Source organism: Protopterus annectens, chromosome 3.part1, assembly GCF_019279795.1.
Source record: "Protopterus annectens isolate FY-2018-M chromosome 3.part1, PAN1.0, whole genome shotgun sequence".
NCBI lineage: Eukaryota > Metazoa > Chordata > Ceratodontiformes > Protopteridae > Protopterus > Protopterus annectens.
The window spans coordinates 1270920630-1270947780 of NC_056732.1; the positions used below are offsets into that span (position 1 = coordinate 1270920630).

The window sequence follows — 27151 nt, forward strand, 5'->3', positions numbered from 1 at the left end:
ACCTCCAAAGCTGAAATGCAAACACCAATCACAACCAAAGTGTCACATAGCTCACACCACCAGTGTCACCCAACAACAGCCCCTAAGGCAAGACAACATACTCAACACTTCTGTCGTAGGTGACTCTGTAGTCAGGCACACTGACGTCTCACTCACCAAGCTGAACAAAGAGAAAATTACAGTCAGCTGCCTGTCGGGTGCCAGGATGCGTCACATAATGCATGCACTCAAGTCAGTCCACAAGTACAAATATGACTCTGTCATTGTCCAAGTTGGAGTGAATGACTTGAGACGTCCCTCCCTGGACTACATGAAAAGAAACATGGAAGAGCTCTTGGATCATGTGGCCCAAGCGGTTATGACCCTAGCCCTGAGTAGCATCCTGCCATCGCCCAGAATGATACCACAGTATAAGGACAAAATAATTGACTAAGCTTCTGGTGTCATTAAAAGGGTATCCAGTATCTGTCTGCCTGGGACGACATGATAGACAGACCACAATGCTTTGCCAGAGATAGTCTGCACCTATCGCCCCTGGGATTCAGGTTACTGGCTAAGGCTCTTGCCACCCCTATAGTGCCTTTTTTAGGCAAAGGACAAAACCACCACTGTAACAGGTACAAGCATGCAAAATCTGAAGGTAAAGCTACTCAATGCTAGAAGTCTAAACCTCAAAATGCCCTCTCTTGAGGCACTCCTAAAAATGGAGAACATCGATATCTGTGCAGTAACTGAGACCTGGTTCAAGTCTCCAGAGAGCACCCCTGCAATACCAGGCTACAACCCTTACCACACTTTTCAGTCAGCAAACCAGGACCAAAACACTAAAGGTGAAGGAGTGTCCATATTCACCAAGGATATTCACAACACCAGGCTAGTTGCCAACACAATGCATCTGAAATTCTCCAGGTGCAACTAACACTAGGTAAGACAACAATCCAAAATGTAGCTTGCTACAGATCCCCCAACATGCCCCAAGATTCTTACTACACCTTTCTAAACATACTGGAAAATAGTAAGATACAACCAAACACCCTAAATACCGGGTGATTTCAACTACCCTGCCATTAACTGGGGAAACTACTCATGTAGCAAACCTTTTGCCCAACGGTTCTTGGAATTCATAAATTCCAATGCCCTGGATCAACTAATCCTTAGTCCCACCAGGGGCTCCAATATCCTAGACCTGGTCATTACCAACATGGGAAATCGATGCTCCACACCTAAGGTCACCCCCCTCATTGGTGAGGTCTGACCATAAGCTAATCACCCTTAACATTCACAGCCCCCCCTCACCCCCCCCCAATAAGGAAACCTCCGTAAAAGACTTCTCTAAAACCAGCTTCATGCTACTCAAGTCAGAAGTGACAAACTTCATGACACCCATGCAGACGGAACTGAAAGTTCAACTGCTGAATCCTACACTAAGGCACTGTATGAGCAGATCCACTCGTGCAAGAATCGTGCCATCCCCAATAGAACCAAGACACTCTCCTCCAAAAAAGGAAGCCAATCTGGTGGCCCCTTGCCATAAGCAAACTTTACAACAAAAGGAAAAAACTGTTGCAGAAAAGAGGAAAATCCCAGGATGCAAAAAACTCCCTTACCAGCCTCAGTAAGAAGCTGAGCTCCCTCATAAAATCCTCCAAAGCGAGTTTCGAAAATAAAATTGCCAAAGATTCCAAAGACAACCACAAGACATTTTATAGCTATGTCAAGAAACTAAATGGCAATACTCAGATCTGTTCTGAGCTACAAGAATGGCATTAAATATACCGATCCCAAGGATATTGCCAATATCCTGGCAGATCGATTCAGTGCAAACTTCACCCCCCTCTCACCCCCTAAAGGGCCCATCTCAGTACCGAAAGATTGCCATATTCCAGTAATAATGGCCACACAGGTAAAAAAATGTACTCTCCAAAGCTAAGACCAGACGACATCCCAGGCTGTGTACTACATGAACTAGAAAATGAACTGGCGCCTCACAAGTGTCATGTTTAATCATAGCCTCACCTCAGGCTTTGTGCCCAATGAGTGGGCGCACAGTTATCTCACTCCACAAGGGGGGATCCACCTTGGATCCTAGGAACTACAGCCCCCACCAGTCTGACAAGCCTGATCTGCAAGGCCATGGAATGTACTATCATGGAACTTATAAACAAAGACACTGGCAACCTTCAAACAATGGACCCCACGCAGTTTGGGTTCATGAAGAGCCGATCTTGTCTCCTGAACTTGACTGACTTCTTCAAATCAGTCTCCAGAGCCATGGACAAGGGTAAGGTGGTCCACACAGCCTATCTGGACCTCACCAAGGCCTTCAACACCATTCCCCACTCTGGAATCATAGATAAACTTACTAAGCTGGACGTTAAATCCCTATGTCACTCGATGGGTTGCCAACTGGCTTACTGACAGAACCCACACTGTAAAAGTAGCTGACTCCAAATCCAGCTCCAGACAAGTGACAAGTGGAGTAGCTCAGGGTCCAGTCCTGGAACCGCTCGTTTGACATCTACTTCTCTGAAGTACAGGCCAATACTAAGGAACTCTTGCCAACAAAGTTCGCAGATGACTGCAAACTGGGAGCCATTATTGAATCCCCAAATTATGTGGATATTCTATAAAAGGGCCTTACAGAAACAGATGCTTGGTGCCAGAGTCATGGGCTCAAGCTCAATGCCAAGAAATGTATAGTTATCCCCTTTGGGAAAAAACCAAGTACACGTGAATTACCACATTGGTGGCAGTACATTAAACACCGAAAGTGTGATAAGAGACTTAGGGACACAGGTGGACAGTGGTCTCACCTTCGATAACCACATTGCCACAACAGTCAGGAAATCCTTCTATGTGGCACACATCACTAAGGGCTTTTCATCCAGAAAAAAGGAGGTTATTGTCCCACTGTACTCATCCCATTATAGAATACAATGCCCAGTTTGGTATGTACCTCTCAAGACATCTGCAACAACTGGAAATACTGCAGAAATACCTCACTAAAAGAATCACAGGTCTAAAGCAGATGCCCTATGCTGACTATCTAAAAAAAACTCCACCTATACTCTGTCAGGAACTCTCCTAGCTAATGGAAAAGCTATAAGAAAGGTGGTCTTTAGAGAGGCAACAGTGGCAGCAAGTGCAAAGGGGGTGGAAGCAAGGTTAGCTCTTCTAACAGACAATTTGGACTCCATGGTGGAATGTTTCTTTCTAGGTGGTTTCAAATGAATCACCCCTTTTAGAAAAGTTTCATGTGGAAGAGTGGACGCTGGGTGGTGGCAGAAAGGAGCCAGTCGTCCAGATACGGAAACACCTGGAATCCTTGGCGTCTCAAGTGAGACGCTACCACTGCCATGTATTTGGTGAAGACCCTGGGGGCTGAGGTCAGACCAAAGGGCAGGGCTCGAAATTGAAAGTGACTGGCCCCCAGCCGGAAGCGCAGATGATCTCTGGATGCCCTGGCCATTTTGATGTGGTAGTATGCATCCTCTAGATCTATTGAGCACATCCAGTCGTCCTTCTGTAAGAATGGAAGGATCGATTGAAGCGTGACCATTCAGAACTTTTCTTTCCTGACGAAGGTATTGAGGTAGCTTAGGTCCAGAATGGGCCTCCAGTCCCCTGTTTTCTTTGGAACTAAAAAGAACCTTGAGTAAGTCCCGAATCCTTGCTGGTCCGCTGGGACTGGTTGGATGACTCTTTTTTCTAGCAGCTTTGAAATTTCTATGGCTGCTGGCTCTCGCAGATGGGGCGGTACATCTGGGAGTCTTTTCTTTGGGATGGGATGAGATAGAAAGGGTATGTTGTAACCTCTGGTAACCACGCTTTTTACCCACTTGTCTGTAGTTAAATTTTGCCAGGCCTGAGGGTATAAAGCTAAGCGACCCCCGACTGCCTCCAGAGCAGGACAGTCGGGCCTCCTCTCAGGAGTGCTGGAAAGGTTTACCAGGGAGAGTCTCCCTGTCACCTTGATGTTGCGGACCCCCTCTGCCGCCAGGGCGGCGTCTTCCACCTCTACCCCCTCCTCTGCCTCTAGAGGGGGCATCTCCCTGTGTGCCTGGGAAAGATCCTTGGGGTTTTCGAAACCACATTTTCCCACCACGGTGCCCTTTGGGGTACGGTCTGGTTGGGGTGGAAAAACGGACTCCGACAGCAGACAGAGTCTTTCCCTCCTGTTCACACCGGGTAAGGGTCTCCTTTACTTTGGGGCCAAAAAGAGTGGCACCGTCAAATGGGGTGTTAGTAAAGGAAGACTTGAAGGCTTCCGCAAAGGAACATAAGCGCATCCAGGATTGTCTGCGAAGAGCAATCGCTGAAGCTGCTGCCCTACTCGAACCTTCGCTGCGTGGAAATCAGCCTCATGGACGAGTTAACAATCGATGTAAGGGTATTAAGTTGCGCTGTCACTTTCTCTGAGACAGCTGCATCTGTAGTACCCTGGAGAGTATCTCCCAACTCTTTGACTAGATCCCTCTGTAGACGTGTAAAATGGGTCAAATAGTTCAGGGATCGCATGGAAAAAGCCGCTGAACTAAAAATGCGCTTCCCGTATCTATCCATCGTCCTAGAATCTTTATTAGGAGGATGGACAGATGAAGAAGACTCCGACATCTCCTTTTTCGTGGCTGCTGCCACCACCATAGCGTCCACTGGAACTCCTTTTGTTAGGTAGGACTTGTCCTGAGGTGCCGTGATGTATTTATTAGGTTTCCTTGGGACTGGTTCCACTGTGTCAGGAGCCTCCCATGCCCTTGAGCAATTAGTTCCATTAGTTCGTCGAAGGGCGGAGTGACCCAGGAGGAAGAAGGGCGAGCACCAAATGCCTTCAGCAGAACTGACTCATCCTCAGAAGGGGGAAGGGACTGCCAGTCACCTCTCTGTTTCAGGATCTCCAATATGTCCGAAAAGAGACATCTTCGAAGGTGACTTAGGGACCCCTCTGACTCATCTAAGTCAGTATCAGATGTTAAGGATTCTTGTGGAGAATCCAAGTGTCTCCTCTTACACAATCTTTTCATAGGGACTTCTTCGTGGGGAGCATACGAAGAAGCCTCGGAGGAAGAAGGGGCACCCTCCAGGGGTGGCTGAGACACTGGTGCCCGACGCTTGGATGTGGCCGTGGGTGCAGAGGAGGATAACGCCCTTTATGGGGAGGAGAGGTTGCTTCCACTGATGTGGTTGTCTGGGTAGACAACACCTTCCTCATCAGGTCGAACGCCCCCGGGTCCCGCATCGAAGAATCTCCCGGTTCCGAGGAAATGGGAAGAATCCCCGACACAGGCACCGAAGACATCGACCCCGAGGACGGAGCCGAATCGATCCGCGCCGAGGCACCGAGGGGGAGAGTCGGAACCGAAACGTCGGTTCGACTCTCGGCCCCGGAACCAAGGACAGACCGTCGGCTCCGAGACTCCGGTATCGGGTCCGACGGAGTCGAGGTGAGGGGAACAGACCGAGAAAAGGACGGTTCTGGACCCGAGGGTTCCACAATCAGTAGATCAGCCTCTTCCGGCTCCAAAGACTGAACCGGTCTCGGAGGAGGAATGGATGGAGACACCGGGAGGCCTTCAAGTTTCGACACCAACTGGGTGGAAACCGAAATAAGTTTGGACAGGGCCGAATGCTCCAATAACTTCTGCACCACGCGATCCACATCGATATCAGAGTTTGGAGGAAGAACGGGTCGAAGGAACCGAAGACGGAGCCGACCTCAATAAGGTCGAAGGAGGGAGCTCCATCACCGGTTCCAAGACTCGAGGCTCAGGAACCGATACCAGTTGAACACTCGGCCCCGAAGTCTGTGGAACCGGTGATCTAACCTTTGCTGAAGAGCTCGGAGCCGATGACTTGGGCTCCGACGTCTTCGATTCCTTAGAGGACTTTGATGCCTGGTCAGAAGCATCTAGAGCCTCCTGAAAAGAGGGTTTCAATAAACCTCTGTCCATTAGTTTCCTGCGCCTATCTGTCATGACCCTCCCACTAAAAGAGTGACAGATGGAACAGTCCTCTTGCAAGTGGAGAGGGCCAAGGCAGTAGACGCAGGAACTATGGTTGTCAGTCACTGACATTTTCTGGCCACACTGACAACGCTTAAAACCCGACTTTACCTTATCAGACATTATAGAAGTAAAAGACAAGTCCAGTAATGCAGTCAAATCCGTGAAAAATTTGTCAAATCCGATAAAAAATTGTCAAATCCGGTTAAAAGTCAAATCCTATCAAATTTAAGAAGGGTTGTAGGCCCCGAAAAATTCTAACCGATAAAACAACTTAACGGTACCAAGAATTCAACCAGTCAACAACACAATCATACAGTATAATACTGAAACATCAAATAGAATTAGAAAATCTAATAAAATATAACAAATAAGTTATATCTTAGCTTTAGACGCTCGAGCTAGCTCCCAACGATGCGAACGCAGCAGCGGCAAACTAGATCTGAGGTAAAGGCAGAGGGGGATTGTGGGTATTAGATTGTCTCGAGCTTCTTCTCGATGCAGAGCTTGCAAGAGGCCGGCACGGAGCCGAGGATCGGCTCCGAACCCATGTGTAAGAACAAACGGCGAGATTGAACACTATCACATCCAAGGTTTACACCACCAGGTGGTTAGAAGACACATGTACCTTAATGCTGGAAGAGGAAAGTCGTTGTCTAAAGAGGACTGACAGGTACTGCAAGACTGAGTTGATGCCTGTCTGAGAAGGGTTAGTGCTATTGCTGTACACCAGTTGGAAAATCTTTTCAATCTTCCCAGGTATTACTTTCTAGTACTGGGATTCCTTGCTTCCCTTATAATGGAAAGTATATTCTTGGGGTGGGATGTAGTCATTGGTGTCAAAACCCAATCCTTCAGGCAGTTAACTTGAGGGTGGCTAGGTGGGGGTAGATCATCGATCTCTTGACTTATCTGAGATCATCTACTATCTGGGGTAAGTGAATCTCCCTCTTCTGAGTGTCATGAGGAGGGAGAACCAGTGTTCTCTCAGTCTGAAGGGGGCCAACTAGGATCATGTTGGTCTGTCTGCCCTGATTTTTGTCTGCACCATAGGGATCAAGAGTAAGGACTGGAATGCATAGAGGAACCAGTTTGTCCATGTGAAACAGAATGCATCTATTTTCCAAGGTCCTGCCTGCTTTGTCCTGGAGCAGAACTTCTGCAGTTGTTTGATGAGGTGAGCAAACCGAGGGGACACCCCACTTTATGGTTAGATCCCCAAGAAAGATGGTAGTTCTCTGAAATGAGCATAGTACCTGTTTCAATAAGATGCTGGGGCCCATTGGTCCCTGGTCATGGCTTTCCATTGGTTTAAGAAGAAAGAACATCTTCCTGCCAGAGGCTTAGAGTGGAGGGTGGGAAGGTGTAGAACATAGTCACAGTTATCCTTAGTGCTGGGTGGGCTCTTTGGAGCCCCCTGCTCTGTGTGGTTGTTCTGGTTGTCATCTCCTACAATGTCTTTTGCCATAGGGGAGTCCTCCCCTTGTCTTTTCTAGATGGAAAAGGCCAAGGTTTAGAAGGGTAATTCCAGCTGTACTTTGGAGACAGAGATAGGTAAAATTCTTTCAAAGTTTTACTTTGTTTAATTTTTTTATCCAGTTTCTCAAACACTTGTTCAGCTACAGGATCAAAAAGAAATTCCTTGCCTAACAGAGCATCAAATAGTTCAGCTTTTACCTGACACGACAGGGCTGGATTCTGAGCCATGCATGTCCGCGGATGACAGAAGCTATGGCAGCTGCTCTGCAAGAAGTATCTAAGGCATTGTAGCCACATTTTAAGGAGTTTCTGGAGACTTTTATAGCATCTCTGGCCATCTCCTAGATTTCTTTAGATAAGTTTCTATCTTCAACAGTGTCTACCTCAGCTAGAGTTTTGTCTTGGAACGGAATCAAGGTACTTCAGCATACGGAATTGACCATTCAAAGCTCTCATCATCAGAGTGGCAGATGCATAAGCTTTCTTCCCAAACCTGTCTAATAAACTACTTTCTCTGTCATTAGGCAGGGAATGTCTTGCTGGTCCCTTAGGTACCAATTTTGTGGATTCAGTGGGGACTGCAGAGTTGCTGAGCCCTAACATAAAAGTGGTGATTTTAAGAATTTTACTGAAATGAGGAACTGGATTATCTATCTAAATGCAGATAAACATCCAGGTATTAATGAGATAATTTCTCTTAAACCAGTGCTGAAGGCACACCCACTCCAACCTTAGTCTTCTTCAGCATAAACTGTTTTTTTCTCTTTTTTAAGTAATTTTACTTCAAGGTAACTGATTGGTTGCCTTGATTGTTAAATTTTGTTCAGGTGTAGCACTGTTTAATAGATATGAAGAAGCAGTCTGAGAACTGTGAAAGCACTTAACTTGTATTTTTGGTTGTTTTGTTTTTATTAAAAGTTTCGGTTTTATTTGAGCCATGGTGATTGTTCTTTCTTTTTGATATAATTTCAAGTACATTGTTGTTAGAACTGTCTTTACCAGCCTGTTGGACTTTTTTCTTTTCTAGGACTACAGAAGGGCCAGCTTTAGGGGGTTTTGTAGAGGTACTTGTGATACTCAAGCACTCTGTAAAACCTGTCTGGCTTTCTAAGAGCAGGGAGGTAGAGAATCATGGTGTAAAGCAATGTCTTCAAAGACATCATCCACGTAAATACAGTAGGAATAGCCCATGTAGTGGGTCTGGGCCTGACAGGAAGTACAGTTTTGTACCTACATAAATGTAGATGTTCGAGTGTACACCCTGCTGCAGTCATCACACTTGGGTTATCCTGTTGTCAGGCGGTCCCGCAGTCGGCTGGAATTCCAAAGTCTTGGTCCGGCGTCGGTTGCTGTCACTTCTTCCCTGACGTCAGTGCGCCAGGGGTATATATAATGCATCCGACGCCATCTTCTTCAGTTTTTCTTGCCTCAGATGTCAGGTGCCCCCAAAAAGGTGGTCAGTAATTAGCACTAAATAAAGTAATTTTTTTTTGCACAAACACAAAATCCCTCCAGCTATAAGCAAATACATCAGGAAGGTATTGTATAGATTTAGCCAGTTAGATCAGAAGGGATGGAGGGAGGGTAACCTGGACTGCAGCAGGGTGTACACTCGAACATCTACATTTATGGTAGGTACAAAACTGTACTATGTTCATCGTGTTACCCTGCTGCAGTCATCACACTTGGGTAGAATCCCAAAGCTATGGATGGGTGGAGGAGTTATAGAGGGTTAGAGGAGGCTAGAAGGCCCTGCAGAACTGCAGTGGCGAAGCCAGCCCTAGTCTTAGAGTAAAGTGGTAAGTGATAGTGTTTGGTAAAAGTGTGTACCGAACTCCAAGTTGCAGCTTCCAAAATCTCCTTGGTTGGTACCCCCCTGAGGAAGGCTGTAGATGTAGCTGTTGCCCTGGTAGAGTGGGGACTAATGGTAGCAGGAACTGGTTTTCCATTATGGGTATAGCAAAAACGAATGCAATGTCCTATCCATTTGGAACTGGTTTGCTTTGATATAGCCTTCCCTTGTGAAGCTGTAGCATAGGATACAAAGAGCTGGTCAGATTTTCTGAAAGCCTTAGTTTTATCCAAGTAGTAGCGAAGTTGCCTGTGAATGTCCAAGGAATGCAGGAGTCTTTCTCCTTTGTTCTGTGGGTTTGGGAAGAAGGTGGGTAAGTGAATGGTTTGATTTAAAGACACATTGGAAACCACCTTAGGCATGAAGGAAGGATTAGTACGTAGAGAAACTCTGTCTTGATGGAAAATGAGGAAAGGTTCCACTGCCATTAATGCCTGCAGCTCTGAGACTCTTCTAGCTGAAGTTATTGCTAGCAGAAGGGCAGTCTTCCATGATAGGAACTGTAGATCTGCAGAGAAAGCTGGTTCAAAGGGAGGTAGCATAAGTTTTTCTAGAACAAAATTTAGGTCCCATGTTGGTGTAGGTGCTCTCCTGGGGGGCCTAATGTTTTGTGCCCCTCTGAGGAACTGCCTTAGAAGTGGATGCGAAAATAACGGTGGTTCTGTGTTGTAGTGGGCTGAAATAGCTGATGCATGGATTTTAATTGAGGAAAAAGAAAGTCCTTTGTGCAACATCTCAGTTAAATACTGTAGAATCTGAGGCAGGTGAGGCTGAAGTGTGTTTTGGCCTTTAGTTTGGTTCCAAGCACAAAACCTTTTCCATTTGTTCGCATAGGCCTTCCTGGTGCTGGGCCTCCTAACTTCCAGAATAACATCCATAACTGCTTGGGAAAGAGGAGCTGGCTGGATGTTTAGGTGATTTTCCATGCAGCCAGATTTAAGGTTTTTAACTGGCTGTGAAGAATCTGATTGTTTTGCTGTGTGAGCAAATGGGCAGTTTGTGCTAAAATCCAAGGTGGGCCCTGGGCCATATTCCTCAATAATGGGTACCAGTGCTGGCGTGGCCAGTCTGGGGCTATGAGTATCAGTCATGGTCTCTCCTTTCTGACTTTCAGAAGCACCTTTGTGAGGAGAGGCAATGGAGGGAAGGCATATACTGTCAGGTTTTTCCAGCTGAATGACAGTGCGTCCACTTTCCAAGCTTGATGGTGAAGTGTCCTTGTACAAAATTTTGTTAATTGATAGTTTTAAGGACTGGCAAACAGGTCTATGTCTGGAAGGCCACATTTTTGAGTTATCATTGCAAATACTTGTGGATATAGTTTCCACTCGTGGGGATCCATGATGTTTCTGCTGAGGTCGTCTGCCAGTGTGTTCTTTTGTCCTGGCAGGAATTGAGCTTGTAAGTGAACTTGATAAGCCAGAGCTGTGTTCCACAAGGTCATTGCTTGCCTGGATAGAGGGTAGGAGTGTGTACCCCCTTGTTTGTTTATGTACCACATTACTGTGGTGTTGCCCGTCCTTATTGTAAGTTGTCCTGGATGTAATAGATTCTTGAAGGCTATCAGAGCATTCTGTACAGCTAGCATCTCTTTTTGATTGATGTGCAGATTTCTTTGATCTGCAGACCATACGCCTTGAACGCACTGTCCTGCCATGTGTGCCCCCCAGGCGTAGTCCGATGCATCTGTTGTCATAGTTTGCCTGGCTGGGGGCAAGGTGAAAGGCTGACCCTTGTTGAGGTGACATGCCAGTGACCACCATAGAAACTCCTGTTGTAGGCAGGGAATGAGAGATATCATTGTGTCCAAGTTGTGGCTGTGTTGAGACCATATGCTTTTTAGGTACCACTGTAATTTCCTCATATGCAGCTTTGCAAATGGTATTAGTAGTATGTAAGATGCCATGAAGCCCAAGGCCTGCAGAATTTTTCTTGCAGGTAGTTGGGTCTTTGTTGCCATTGTTTTGAAATATTGTCTCAGTTGTAGTTGTTTGTCTGGCGTCAGATAAGCCTTCTGGGCCGTTGTATTCAAGCTGGCACCCAGGAATGTCATATTTTGTGAGGGTACTAGTTTTGATTTCTTTTCGTTTACTGTGTACCCCAGGCAACTTAGAAGATGTTTTACAAAAGCCAGATGTTGTAAGAGGATGCCCTTGCTTTCTGCTTGGATGAGGCAGTCGTCCAGGTATGGGTATATTTGAATTCCTCTTTGTCTGCAGTATGCAATTACTAGTGCCAGGCATTTTGTGAAGACCCTGGGTGCAGTAGATAAGCCAAAGGGCAGTGCAGAGAATTGGTAATGGGTTGAACTTGCAATGAAACGGAGGTATCTTCTGCAACTTTGTCTGATAGGGACATGCAGGTATGCCTCCTTGAGGTCCAATGTTACTAGCCATGCTTTCTTGCCCAACATGGGAAGAAGCTGCTGTAGTGTTAGCATCTTGAATTTGGGTACTTGTAAGAAGGTGTTTAGAATTGAAAGGTTCAGAATTGGCCTCCAGGCATTGTCCTTTCTGGGAACTAGAAAGAGTCTTGAGTAAAATCCTTGGCCTTGCTCTCCAGTAGGTACCAGTTGAATGGCTCATGTCCATGAGAGCTGTAATTTGTCTTTGTGCCTCTGCCCATTGATTTTGTGGCAAGTTTGGCATTCCTCTTTTCATTGGCAAGGTATGAAAATGGAATCTGTATCCTCGTGAAAGTATGTCTAGGACCCATTTGTCCTTTGTGACAATGTGCCAGTTGTCTGAAAAAAGTGCGAGTTTTCCTCCCAAGGGGGCTGCCAAGAGAGTGTTGCTTGGCCAGATGAGATGCAAGTCACTGAGTTTGCCTTCTGGTAGTTTGGGACCTGTCTTCTCCTCCCTTCTGTGCTGCAGTGTCCCATTGTCGAGGTTTGTACTGGGCTTGTGGTTGTCCTCTTCCTCTTGGACATCTGTATTTACCCCTCTGTGGCCTGTCAGTAGCTGGAAAGGACCAATTTTTTGTTGGCCAATCTCTGCTGAAGTGAAGGGGCTGTACCTGTAGGAAATCTTTGACTGTCTGCATAGATTTTGCCTTATCCTCCATTTTCTTTAAGACTTCTTCTGCTTTAACTCCAAAAAGAACATCCTGCTGTAAGGGAGCATCTAGAAGCTTTGCTTTAACGTGATCAGGCAGAGTTTGTTCCTTTAACCAAGCATGCCTGCGTATAACAGACCCAGTGACAGCTGCTCTGCAGGAAGCCTCCAAAGAATCAAACCCACATTGTAAAGTATGTTTGCCCACCTGTTCAGTTGCATGCAACAGATCCTGCATTTCTTTCAATTCAGACTGTTGAGGGAGTGTGCTCATTTTTTGCTTTAACTGAGACATTAGAAATTGCTGATATTTTAGCTTGTGAAACTGGCAATTTAGTGCCCTCATACCTAGAGTGGCTGAGGTGTAAATCTTTTCCCCCACCTGTCTAGTGCTCTGGAGTCCCTTTCAAGAGGGTATAGGATTTTTTAGCCATAGAAGCCTAAGACCCTTTGGGACCCTGGGAGATGGTCTCTGGATCAGCAACAGGACTTTTGTAAAGAAATTTGTGGGAATCAGGCACTCTATAGTATCTGTCAGGTTTGGCCGGAGCAGGAGGCAGAGAGTCTGGGTTCAAACTGGATTCTAGGTAAACATCATCCACAATGTCTAAAACTAGGGGAATGGCAAGTGGTCTGTGCCGGGGGAGTAAAAGAAACTCTCTGAGCCTTTTCTTTGAGTCAGAGTAGTCCTGTCCTTCCCAGTGAAAATGTTCCCTCATAGTGTGCAAAGATTCCCCAAAGGAGTAGTCTTCAGGGGGAAAAGCTGACGGAATGGAATCCTCAGCATCAGAATCTTCATAAGGGGAGAAGGAGTAATCTTGGTCCTCTGAGGAGCCTGAGGAAATGGACACTTGTTCAGAGGATGCATAATCTTCCTCTTGTCTAGGCCTTTTGTCAGGAGGGGGTTGGGAACCCCTGATTAAAGAGATCAAATCTTCAGCCATTTTGAGCATCTGTTTCTTAGGCATGGGGCCTTGAACAGGGGACTGAAGTGCAGTCTTTTTAGGTTTAATGGGAGTCTTTGTCTTAGGATACGTTTTAATGGTGAGCGTCGTCGGTCTGAAGACGCCTTCAGAAACCGAAGGTGTTTTTGCAGCACCGACATCTTTTTCAGCAGTATTGTCAGTAGGGGCTGAACAAAATGGCTGCATCGGCCTGGTACTTTCCGCCAAAATTTCTGAAGCGGTCTCGGGTTCCAGATCTGCGGTAGTCAGGGGCTGCGTCGGAGCCTCACTGAAGACCGGAGAGCGGACCAGCCAAGGCCTCGGAGTCTGGCTTGGGTCTAGGCTGCCTGTCCTTATCCTTACGTTTTTTGTGCACGCCGGTAGTCGGTTGCTCCGATGGCATAGTGTAGTTAAATTTTCTACCGAAGTAGTGTCGTGCGAATTCAAAGCATCGTTTTATAGTACGCTTATTAAACCTAGCACAAAAACGACAACTAGTGACGTCGTGGTCTGGGCCTAGGCAAGGTATGCAGTAAGAATGAAAATCCTTATGAGGTATTTGCTTCCCACAAGAAATACAATTGTTAACTTTTTCTGACATCGGTCTGAGGCAAGAAAAGTTTCCCCAATGGGGTACTTAGCTTTATTGAAGACTTCGGTCTGAAATTCGAGTTAGAAAATCTCAGGAGTCGGCTGACCGGCACTTGCGAACTGCTTCTGCTTCAGGCACCGCACGGCAAGAAAGACTGAAGAAGATGGCGTTGGATGCATTATATATACCCCTGGCGCACTGACGTCAGGGAAGAAGCTACAGCAACGGACGCCGGACCAAGACTTTGGAATTCTGGCCGACTGCGGGACCGCCTGACGACAGGATAACCCAAGTGTGATGACTGCAGCAGGGTAACACGATGAACATCTGCTTGTTTTCCCATCTGAAAGCCTCCCTCATTCTATGCAGGGTATCCCTGAAGGAAAGGTCCTCAGGAGGGAGGCAGGAGAGAAGGTGTCACCTGAGACTGGGTAAAGTTGAGGTGGCACATGGCCACCTTAAGACAATTCCTCCTCATCCTCACAGCTAGAGGAATCTTCCTCTTAATGAAAATCAACTTCCCTTCTCTTTTTAGATGGGGAAGGCTCAGAGGTAGAAGAATGCAAGGGCTCTCTAGAATTCATGATGGCCATAAACTCCTGTGCTGTTTTAAGGAGGTCATGGGCTTTGGTCTGAGAAGCAGTGGTTGGAGGCAGTGGCCAAGAAAAAAGTGGTTGCTTTGGTTTGGGTATCTGTTTTAATGGGGTGACTGGTGGACAGGTTCATCCGACTGTGACTTCAGCTGTAACTTCAGTAGTCAAAGAAGACAGGGAGTCTTCCTTGAGACAAATGGCAAGGACGTCAAAAGCTGCACTCCCACAGAGCAACCTCAGACCTGACCAAGTGTGTGCTGCAGTAGTATTCATAGGTAGGTGGAAACCATGGTGGTCTTCCAAGGGGTCCCAAGACAGGGTTTGGACCTAGAAGTTGCTTGACCAGTAAGGCTACAAAGGCACCTCACCTGGGTCATAGGTTGACTTAAAACCTATAGCTGGAGGTAATGGCAGGGTCCCTGGCCTTTTTTTGACTGACACTAGCTGACACTGGAGTCTCCAAAGATCCTGCGGTAGGACTGGATTGGAACGCAACAGAGGAAGCTGAAAAGGAGGACTCCATATGGGCAGCTAGTACCTTGACCCTATGTTTTAGAGTTTTTACATGGAATTTTGTAGAGTAAGGACAGTTAGAGATGCTGTGCAGAGGTCCCAAGCAGAACAGGCAAAATGAGTGAAAATCTTCATGTGGGAATTTGCTTCCCACACTTCAAGCAATTGTTGACATTTTTGAACAATAACTTAGAACAGAAATCTCACGAATGGTTTACTTATCTGACTTGTACGAGGTTCTCTGGAAAAAATGAAATGACCAACAATGTGAGCGCACTGAGCACACATGAAGTGCATTGGACTGCATGGTTAAAAAGAAATCAAAGTGGTAATGACAGACACTCTTCTTATACCCTGACATCCAGACATTAATCTTAGACCATCCATTAGCTAGGGATGATGTACAGACTATGGAAATCAGGCCAGTCAAGGGCTTTTGCATGGTAGGACGATCCAAGAATCAGTACTGCAACACAGACTACAAAGAACATCAACTTTTTCCTATAAGTTTTCATCCACTAAACCAATACCCTGGTGAAGACTCATAGTGCAGAGGAAAAGTCCAATGGTAGCATTCTGTATGGAAAGTAGCACCCAATCTGAATGAATTACTGTAAAGTACAGTGGTGTACACTTACCATAAATGTAGATGCTCGAGTGTATTCACTGTTGCAGTCATTACATTTGGGTAATCCTGCTGGCAGGTTGCTCTCAGTTGGCGTGAATTCAAACGTCCTGGGTCCTGCATCGGTTGCTGTCTCCCTTTCCCTGACATCAGGTAGTCAGGGGTATAAAAGAAGCAGCCGACGCCATTTTCTTCAGTTTTTCTTGCCCCAGATGTCAGGTGCCCCCTAAAAGGGTAGCCAAAATGTATATACATACATATATATATATATATATATATATATATATATATATATAAAATACATACACCAATATAAACTTTACCTTCATCTACAAGCAAATACACCACATATAGGTTGTATAAAACAGAGAAGGAAAGAAAAGTTCCAGTAGAAAAAAGGGGGATAGCGGGTGGGTAACCTGGACTGCAACAGTGAATACACTCGAACATCTACATTTATGGTAAGTGTACACAACTGTACTATGTTCTTCGTGCTTCACTGTTCCAGTCATTACTTTGGGTAGAGTCCCAAAGCTATGGCTGGGAGGCTGGAGCTAAACAGCATTAGGAGTGGCTATGAGGCCCTGCAAAACTGCAGTGGCAAAGCCTGCCCTGGATTTAGAGTAGAGAGGCAGATGATAGTGCTTTGTAAAGGTGTGCACTGAACTCCAAGTAGCAGCCTCTAAAAGGTCTTTGGTAGGTACTCCCCAGAGAAAGGCTGCTGAAGTGGCTGCAGCTCTGGTTGAATGTGGCCTAATGACCTTAGGCACTGGATTGCAATGGTGTACATAGCAGAAACGAATGCAGTGGACTATCCACTTTGAAACAGTCTGCTTTGCTTTCCTTGTGATCCTGCAGCATATGCCACTAGTAATTGCTCTGTCTTTCTGAAAACTTTGGTTCTGTCCAAGTAGAATCTAAGCTGTCTGTGTACATCCAAAGAATGCAGAATTCTCTCCCCCTTGTTCTGTGGATTTGGATAAAAAAGTTGGCAGGTGAATAGTTTGGTTAAGAGCCACACTGGACACCACCTTAGGCATAAATGTTGGGTTTGTCCTCAGAGAGACCCTGTCTGGATAAAAAAGTATAAAAGGTTCCACAGCCATGAGTGCCTGTAGCTCTGAAACTCGTCTTGCAGAAGTTATGGCTAGGAGCAGAGCTGTTTTCCAAGATAAAAACTTTATATCAGCAGTAGCAGCTGGCTCAAAGGGAGGCAGGGTGAGTTTTTTCAAAACAAAGTTGAGGTCCCAGGCAGGCATTGGTGATCTCCTTGGAGGCCTTAAATTGTTGGCTCCTCTGAGGTACTGCTTTAATAAGGGATGAGAAAAGATTGGTGGCTCTACATTGTAATGAGCCGAAATGGCAGAGGCATGAATTTTAATAGATGAAAAAGATAGGCCTTTGCCCAGCATCTCAGTTAAGTATTGCAAAATCTGAAGAATATTTGGCACTGCTGTATCAGTTCCTTGTGCCTGGTTCCAAGCACAGAATCTCTTCCATTTTCCAGCATAAGATTTTCTAGTACTAGGCCTTCTGGCTTCCAAAATGATATCCATCACAGCTTTACTGAGAGGTGTGTTTTGTATGACTACATTATCCGCCATGCTGCCAGGTTTAAAGTCCTGAGTTGGCTGTGCAGGATCTGATTGTTTTGCTGGGATAGTAGGTAAGGTATTTGAGGTAAGGTCCAAGCTGGGCATTGAGACAAGTTCCTTAGTATTGGATACCTGTACTGGGGGGCCAGTCTGGGGCAATCAGTATCATCTTTGGCTTCTCCTGTCGGACTTTAAGGAGTACCTTGAGTAGGAGAGGCAGAGGGGGAAAAGCATATACTGATAGGTTTTTCAAGCTGAAAGATAGAGCGTCCACTTTCCATGCTTGTCTGTGATAAATCCTTGTGCAGAATCTTTTTAGTTGGTTGTTGTGAGGGGAGGCAAATAGATCTATGTCCGGGCATCCCCATTTCCTTGTTATCATGCTGAAGACTTGTGGATCCAGCTGCCACTCGTGGGGATCCATGAGGTTTCTGCTTAGTTCGTCTGCCAGAGTATTTTTCCTTCCTGGCAGGAATTGTGCTTGCAAATGTACTTGGTAAGTCAATGCTGTGTCCGACAAAGTCATGGCTAGTCTGCAAAGGGGTTAAGAATGTGTGCCCCCCCTGCTTGTTTATATACCACATGACCGTGGTGTTGTCTGTCTTTATCAGTAGTTGTCCTGTATGGAGTAGGTCCTTGAAGGCTGTCAGGGCATTTTGAACAGCTAGCATCTCTTTTTGATTGATATGTAGGTGCATTTGGTTTGAGGTCCATGTGCCTTGAATGCATCTTCCTGCCATGTGGGCCCCCCTAGGCATAATCTGATGCATCCGTTGTTAGTGTCTGCCTGGCTGGGGGTAATGTGAATGGCTGTCCCTTGTTTTGGTGACAAGCCTTTGCCCACCATCGAAACTCCTGTTGCAGGCAGGGAATGAGAGTAATCATAGTTTCCAGGCTGTGGCAATGTTGAGCCCAAACACTTTAGGTACCATTGAAGTTTCCTCATATGCAGTCTTGCATATGGAATTAGTACGATGCAGGATGCCATGAAGCCCAAAGCCTGCAGAATTTTTCTTGCAGATAACTGGGCCTTTGTTGCCAACATTTTGAAATAGGTAGTCAGTTGCCTTTGTTTGTCTGGCGTGAGATAAGTCATCTGGGTAGTTGTATTTAAGCTTGCACCCAGGAATATTACCTCTTGAGAGGGTACTAGTTTTGATTTCTTTTCGTTGACTGTGTACCCTAGGGCATGTTAGAAGTCTTTTCACAGACGCCAGATGCTGTAGAAGAATGCCCTTGTTCTCTGCTTGAATTAGACAGTCGTCCAAGTAAGGATATATTTGTATTCCTCTTTGTCTGCAGAATGCAATTACTGGTGCCAGGCACTTTGTAAAGACCCTGGGTACAGCAGTAGATAAGCCAAAGGGCAGTGCAGAGAATTGGTAATGCATTGAGCCAGCTTTGAATCTGAGGTATCTTCTGCATGTTTGTCTGATTGGGACATGCAGGTATGCCTCTTTTAGGTCTAAAGTCACAAGCCAAGCATTCTTGCCCAGCATGGGCAGAAGCTGCTGCAAAGTCAACAGCTTGAATTTTGGTATATCCAGGAATGTGTTCAGAATAGATAGGTCCAGTATTGGCCTCCAGGCCTTGTCCCTTCTGGGTACCAGGAACAGTCTTGAGTAAAATCCTTGACCCTACTCTTGTTCTGGTACTTGTTGAATGGCCCCCATGTCCATAAGAGATGAGACTTGTTTTTATGCCTCTGCCCACTGATTTTTTTGGCAGATCTGGCCAGTCATTTGCCTTTGGCAGGGTATGGAAATGGAACTTGTATCCTTCTGACACGATATTCAGAACCCACTTGTCCTGGGTTATAATGTGCCAATTTTGAGAAAAAAAAGTGCTAATTTTCCTCCTAAGGGTGCTGCCAGGAGATAAGTGCTTGGTGCAGGCAGGGGGAAGTCAATGGGACTGTTTCCTATATGGTTGTGATTTGTCTTCTCCAACTTTGGAGGTAGAAGCACCCCATTGCTTTGACCTGTATGAACCTTGCGCCTGGAATCTGCCTCTAGGGTTTCTGGATCTGCCCCTTTGAGGTCTGTCTGACACAGGAAAGGACCAATTTTTTGTTGGCCAGTGTCTACTAAACCTAGGTGGCTGCACTTATAAAAAATCTTTGACAGTTTGCATAGATTTAGCTTTGTCCTCCATTTTTTTTTAACACCTCTTCTGCCTTAACACCAAACAAAGTATCATGCTGTAAAGGTGCATCAAATAATTTAACCTTGACATGATCAGGCAGATTTTGTTCCTTTAACCAAGCATGCCTCCTAATTACAGAGCCCGTAACTGCGGCACTGCAGGAGGCCTCCAAAGAATCAAAACCACATTGCAAAGTATGCTTTCCAACTTGTTCAGCTGCATGCAATAAATCCTGCATTTCCTTGTTTCCTTCACATTCAGAGTTTAGCAACATTTTCTGTTAAAGCAATGCCATGACATGTTGCTGATATTTGAGCATATGAAACTGACAGTTTAAGGCCCTTATAGCCAAGGTAGCAGATGTGTAAATATTTTTTCCCCATCTATCCAGTGCCCTAGAATCTCTGTCAGAGGAGGGTCGGGTTTTTTTGCAGTGGAAGCTTTAACTCCTTTGGGACCCTGAGAAATAATTTATGAGAGTCAGGAACCCTGTAATATCTGTCAGGCTTAACAGGAGCTGGAGGTAAGGAGTCAGGGGTAAGACTAGACTCCGAAAGCACATCATCTACAATGTCTAACACAGGTGGAATGGCTAGTGGCCCGTGTTGAGGTAGTAAAAGGAAATCCCTGAGCCTCTTTTTAGATTCTGAAAAATCTTGGCTCTCCCAGTGGAAATGCTCCCTCATGGTATGCAAGGTTTCCCCAAAAGAATAGTCCTCTGGAGGAGAAGCTGAAGGTATAGATTCTTCAGCATCAAAATCCTCGTAGGGGGGGAGAATATTCCTGATCAGAAGAGGAATCAGAAGAAATGGAAACCTGATCTGAAGATTCATAGTCAGTCTCTTGCCTAGGCCTCTTATCAGGAGGGGGATGGGAACCCCTGATCAAGGTAATCAAGTCTTCGGCCATTTTGAGCATCTGTTTTTTGGGCATAGAGGCCTGACCACGTGGCTCTTGAGGTTGTTTCTTTGCTTTAGAAGGTGCTTTAGTCTTTGCCTTTGAAGCTGAAGTTGGTTTAATATAAAGATGTTTAGGTCTGAATACACCCTCAGAAGCCGGTGCCTGCTCAGCGGCTCCAGACCCATCTGAAGGAATAGTATCTGAGGCTCTAATACCCTGAGTTTCCAACGGCATGGCCGATTCCACATGGGAGTCGGTAGCGGCCTGTGACTCTAAAGTAGCGGGCGTCAGGGGCTGCGAAAGCGTCTCACTGAGAACCGACAAATCGGCAAGAAAGACTGAAGAAAATGGTGTCGGCTGCTTCTTTTATACCCCTGACGACATGACGTCAGGGAAAGGGTGACACAGCAGCTGACGCAGGACCCAAGACTTTGGAATTCAGGCTGACTGAGGGCAACCTGCCAGCAGGATTACCCAAATGTAATGACTGCAACAGTGAAACACGAAGAACATCAGCACTGTGCAGACGCCAGATGATAGTGAATCAGAAGGCATCCTTTAGAGGCACTTATGCCATCCAAGTGCTATGTGGCAGCAGGTAGAAGACTCTCAAGACAATCATCCAAATGTACTGGATATGCTTGGTAAAGTCCCTGAGATGTAAGAATGGGAAGAAAGTAAATATTCCATTTGGAACCACAGAGATGTGGAAACAGAACTCATATTTGTTCTGAAGGAAGGACAGCCTCTATAGCCCATAAAAAAGCTATGTGGAGATAAAGATACACCTTTTTTTCATAGTTGAACCTGTGCTACTGAAAAAATGAGTGGTAAGACATAGCCAATGATATCCATACCAAGAACCCAAGGGCTCTTTATGATGATTTCGCAAGTCATGGTAAACTCAGAGAAATTCAATCTATTCAGGCCCCAGACAGCAGTCAAGATGTCTAAAGATGGGCCAGTAGAATTATTCTTTGGGGAAACCTGTCCAATATCAAAGGGGCTAGGCAACTCAACATATAAGTGAACTCACCAACATACAAGGAGGTTCTTCTCATTTGGGGTTCACTAACTTGGAAGAAGAGCTTGAAAGGGATGAAAGGGTCACATAAGTCCTTCACAGTGAAGGTGTTTTCTTTCTTTTTTAAGATGTCATCTAACAAGTTTTGAGAGGGCTGGTCAGATAAAACTTTAACAATAAATGGTCATAATGGATGTAATGCCTGAGCTTTTCCTGAAGGAAGAAAGTCTCAATGAGGCCAGCCTGTAAATAAATAAGTCTGCAATTTTTAACTAATTCAGAATAAGGTGCACTAAAAGGTGTTCAAGACACGGAGTTGGTAGCTGCTCCACTGCCCATAGGGATAAAACTCTTATTATACCGTAGGTGACTCAAGTTTGATTAGCAGTTTAGGTGTCTACAGCAACTGGTCAGGGAGGATGGGAGTGAGCAGCAGCTGCCAGCTCGCCTATCCTAAGTGGAGGAAGGTGGCACTCACACATTCGGGTAACACCTAGTACAGTTTGATCCTGCTACGCATGCACTGTCAGTAGTGCATTCACTCTACGTCACCCAGGGGAAATCAGTGTGGGGAAGCACACTTTCTCTCAGGACACAGAGATCTCGGAGTTCAGAGGAGCTGCTAGAAAGAGTCATCCCCAAGGACCAGCAAGCTGGCTCATACTCTATCATCTGACTTTTGCTGGAAAATGGAGGGCTCATCAGGATTTTCTGGCAAGAACGAATTGACTGCAAGGTTCTCAGAGTGCAACCGTCTGGTTTCCATAACATTTTAACAAATGGATCAACTGGGTCCAAGTAGAGGAGCCATTTGTCAGTGAAGCAAAAAAAAAAAAGATAAGGAATTAGTATAAAATATAAACATAGGAGTTAAATACAAAAAGTATTTTTTGCAATACTGGCAGCTGATGCACCAAACAGGCTTCAAATGGAGTTACAGGGAAAAAAATGGCACTACAGCTGAGTGACGTCTCCAGGTGTTTCTGCAATTACACCCTACTGCTCCTCTAGGCGTCAAATATTGCCTGTTCATATTTGCATTAATAATTCCAAAACCATGTTACATACAAGGTATCGGAAAATTTTATCTTGAAGTATACATGATAGCAAACACAATTGTATTGATATATGACCTCTGTCAATGGGTATTTGTTAAAAATGTATGGTGATAACCTCAATTTTTAAATGCTGAAGCCACGCCCACTAGGAGTTAAAGGTGCACACTCAAAAGAGCTCTACTGGAGGGAGTGAGGGAAAGATCAAATAGGTACTTGCTTACCTGTTTGGCATCTACTTTTCTGAAGTAAAAAACAATGCCAAAGGGCTCTGGTTAGCTAAGTTTGCAGACAACTGCAAGCTATGAGCAGTCACTGAATCACCAAATGACTTGGCCATCCTGCAGGGAGGTTTGTTCCAAATAAATAACTGGTGCCAAAATCATGGATTGAAACTAAATGCCAAAAATGCATTACTGTATCCTCTTGCTTTCTCACAGAGTATATACTTGTGGTATGCCTTACTGTTATTTTACCAGTAGAAGGATGCATAACACCTGCCCTCCAATGACAATGGACAAGCTGACATCAGCCATTCACTCTCACCCATTCCTTGCCCTCCTAATACACTAAATGAACTCGTCATCTAAGCCATAGTCAGGGCTTTTGTCTTCTTACACCTTGGAGCTGGCTGGTAGCAGTACCACACAGAGAATGTTTCTTTCCTTTTCCTTATTTCAAAGCTTCAACACAACTGTATTTCTACACCCATATTTTTACTACTATTATATGTAATCACACTGATGAAAAAGTACTATATTAACACTGAAAGAATAAGCAAGGACTTGAAGTTTTATTTTATGCTCATTCACTCTAGGTGCATGCCCCACATGAAAAGTGAAGGCAAATGTAGCATCCCACTCCTCAAGCAGGCAAACTTTTTAGTCACAAACCTTGATTTCCCATAGTCAGTGTTCAGCTTACTGGACAGAATTTACACATACTCCTCAATATCTTACAATAAAGTACCAAATTGTTACGAGTTCCAGCCATTAAAATAAAATCAGTAAATTCCTCAAACTGACTAAAACATCAAAGGCTGAGAGTGGAAACTACTTTATTAAAGAATAATTCACTGATTCACCATACCTGGTTTGAGTGCTTTCACTGGAAAGGTTGCCTGAGCGAGGAAGTTGGGGTCACTGAACATGTCCTCTTCATATACAACAAATCTCAAGAAAGAAAACTCTGGGTTGTTGATGTCAAATACAAATGCACTGTGTTGCCAGGCAGGGTTCAATCCATTATCAGCTTGAGACAGAGAAAAACAAGAGTACTGTCATTATACAACACTAAATCCAGACTTTGATTTTTCACTAATCAACTAAAAATAAAATTTATCAGAAGATAAGGAATCTTGTCCTGTGAAATCTGTGGTGCATAATTCAACTTAATGGATGAGCTGTAATTTCTTAACCAGCATTTTAATATTCCTAATACATCTCACCACAACCTCCTTTATGTCCACCTCACACATTCTTGAATTCTATAATTTTCTCAACACCATTCCACCATGTATCTACAAAACTCAGTGCAAAAAATGCATATATGCTTCATAGGTTGATACTAGGCTATCTGCCCGAGGGCATTTATAAGCCTAGCCAGAGTGTGTTTGGCTTTCGCCACCTTTTTAGATTAGTTGACTGCCTCTGTATAGTAGGTCACAGAAAATAGCCCTTTTGAGGTTAGTTTACTGTGCCTCTGTCTAGTAGGGACACAGAAGAGATCCCAGGGGTAAACCTACGATCTCCCATCCACTCGTCAAGATTTCTCTTGAAGAGGGTCATTGAGGGACTCTGCCTAACATGGACTGGGATTTTGTTCCAGAGTGAGGGGAGCCTCTGGGATATGAATCTGTCCCTCCAGCATGTCCTATTTATTTCTGTGCTGAGGTTTAAGTCCCTGGAGCGTGTAGCTCTAAGGGATTTGGATTTCCTGAGGTGGTGCATGTCCATTAATTCTGGGTTGGACATGGCTTTATACGTCAGGCACAGATCGCCCCTGAGTAGGCAGTAAGCAACTGAGTAGAGCTAGAGTTTCTTTAGCCTAACTGCGTAGGGCATCTGTTTGAGCCCCTTGCTCCTCTTGGTGAGGTACTTTTGGGGTCTTTCCAGTTGCTGCAGGTGTCGGGTAAGGTACATCCCAAATGGGGCACTGTATTTAATTATGGGACTGATGAGTAGAGGGGCACAATGACCTCTCTTGATCTAGATGTGAACCCTTTCGTGATAAGGTGGACTATATAGAAGGTCTTTCTAACCACTTTGGCAACATGATTATCAAAGGAGAGATTGCTATCTACTTGGGTCCCCCAAATCCCTAATTACTTCTTCCGTACTTAATGGATTACCACCTATGTGGTAATTTGTTGGCACTTTGTTTTTCCCAAAGGGGATGACTATGCACTTTTTGGCATTTAGCTTTAGGCCATGGCTCTAGCACCAGTTATCCATCTCTGTGAGACCCTTTTGGAGGATGCTTGTGTCAGTTGGCGAGTCGATTATGGCACCCAGTTTGCAGTCATCTGCGAACCTGGTCAGCCATAGTCCTCCCATGTTAGCCTGTACCTCAGAGATATATATACCGAACAAGAGAGGTCCCAGGACTGAGCCTTGTGGGACGCCACTTGTAACTGGTTTAGTGTCTGACATGGCACCTGCAATTCTGACCATGTGGGTTCTATCCCTGAGCCAGTTTGCAACCCATCTTGTGACACAGGGGTTGATATTTAAGCTTGTGAGCTTATTTATGATGCCCAAGTGGGGTATTGTGTCGAAGGCTTTTGCGAGGTCCAGTTAGGCTGTGTGGACTATCTTCCCTTCATCTATGGCCTTGGTGACTGTTTCAAAGAAGTCAACCAGGTTCAAGAAGCAAGATCTGCCCTTAACAAAGCTGAATTGGGTAGGATCCAGTGTTTGGAGGTTCCCAATGTCTTTGTTTATGAGTTTCATGATGATACGCTTCATAGCTTTGCAGATCAGGCTAGTCAGGCTTATAGGGCGATAGTTTCTGAGGTCCGTTGTGGCACCACCTTTGTGGAGTGGGACCACTGTTGCTGTACGCCATTCCTTGGGTACATATCCGGTAGTAAGGCTGAGATTGAACAGTGACTTTGTGAGGGTTCAGTTCTTCTTGGAGTTCATGTAAGACGCAGCCTGGGACACAGTCCGGTCCCATTGACGCTGTGTTTTTTGCTTTGGAGAGGGCAGCTCTCACCTGTGCGTCTGTGATGTCAGGGAGGCTACACTCTGTTGGGATAGACATTTGCTCTTTTGGGAGTTTGCACTGAACCTGTCTGCCAGGATGTTGGCAATGTCTGTGGGTTCAGTGTATTTTTTGTCATTTTGAACTAACTCCGAGCATATCTGGGAGTTGCCACCCAGGTTCCTGACATAACTAAAGAAGGCCTTGTGATTATCTTTAGCATCTTGTGCAATTTTTCTTTCGAAGCTGGCCTTAGATGATTTTATGAGGGATCGTAGTTTCTTGCTAGTACTGATCAGAGATGCCTTCCCTTTTTGGGATTTTGCTCTATCATGTAGTAGCTTCCTCCTTCTATTGTATAGCTTATTTATGGCTGGGGTCCACCAGAAGGTCTCCTGCCTTTGGTGGAATGAGTCTTGGTTTTATTTGGGATAGCACGATCCATGCATTCCTGTAGGTGTCCATAGAAAGCGTTTGTAAAGGATTCTGCGGTTTGGGACATATTTTCTACTGGCCCGGGGGCATTGAAGGATTCCACCTCGGTTTTGAGAAGTGTGAAGTTTGCTTTTGAGAAGTTCTTCACCGTGGTTTCCTTGGCTGGGGGTGGGGACGGGATATGGATGTCCAGTGAGATTAATTTATGGTCAGATCTTACCAATGAGGGGTATACCTCTGGTATGGAACATAGAGCCCCAATGTTGGTGATGATCAGGTCCAATATGTTTTCCCCTCTTGTGGGAGTGGTGACCAGTTGTTCCATAGCATTTGAGTTTATAAATTCTAGGAACCGTTGGGTGAGGGTGTTGGGGCTTGAGTAGTGCTCCCAGTCTATGTTTGGGTAGTTGAAGTCACCCAATATAATGGTGTTTGGAGAGACTTTCATATTCTCCAGTGTTCTCAGGAAAGCCGAGTGGGGTTCCTGAGTTTGGGAGGGTGGTCTGCAGCAGGCTACAAACTGAAAGGCAGTTTTGCCCACTGTTAGTTGCACATGGATGGTCTCCGATGCTTCATGCAGTGCCACTAACCTGGAGGTGTGGGTATCTTTGATGAATATGGATACTCCCCCTCCTTTTGTGGTTTGGTCTGAGTTTTGGGGCCGAAAAGCATGGTATGAGGTATAACCTGGTAGTGCTGGGGTGCTCTCGGGAGCCTTGAACCAGGTTTCTGTTACTGCACAGATATCATATTCTCCATACTGAGGAGAGCCTCGAGTGCATGCATCTTGAGGTTTAGACTTCTGGCGTTGAGCAGCATTACCCTTAGTTTCTTTTTCTTTGTGTTGTCTATGGAGGTGGGTTTGTCTTTTGAGCCTTGCCTAAAAAAGGCACTATGGGGGTGGCAAGAGCCTTAGCCAGTATTCGAAAGCCCAGGGGTGACAGGTGCAAGCCGTCCTTAGCGAAGCAACGTGGCTTGTCGAGCATGTCATCCCAAGCGGACAGACACTGGATCCCCTTTGAATGACACCAATACTTTAGCCAATTGTTAAAATTGATCATTTTGTCTTTATACTGTGGCATCATTCTTGGTGAGGGTAAGATGCTATGCAAGGTCAGGGTCATACCGGCCTGGGCTACATGA

The 27151-nt window shown here is 45.3% G+C and overlaps 1 protein-coding gene across 1 annotated transcript in view; it reads right to left on the reverse strand.

Annotated features, from left to right (window-relative positions):
• The window catches only part of LOC122798415 (1-phosphatidylinositol 4,5-bisphosphate phosphodiesterase gamma-1-like), a 3104897-nt gene that overhangs the window by 92904 nt on the left and 2984842 nt on the right, over positions 1-27151 (reverse strand). Inside the window, exon 29 of the mRNA XM_044067334.1 lies at positions 23459-23620. Within this exon, the coding sequence (XP_043923269.1) occupies positions 23459-23620 (162 nt within the window). The remainder of the gene's footprint in view (positions 1-23458; positions 23621-27151) is intronic.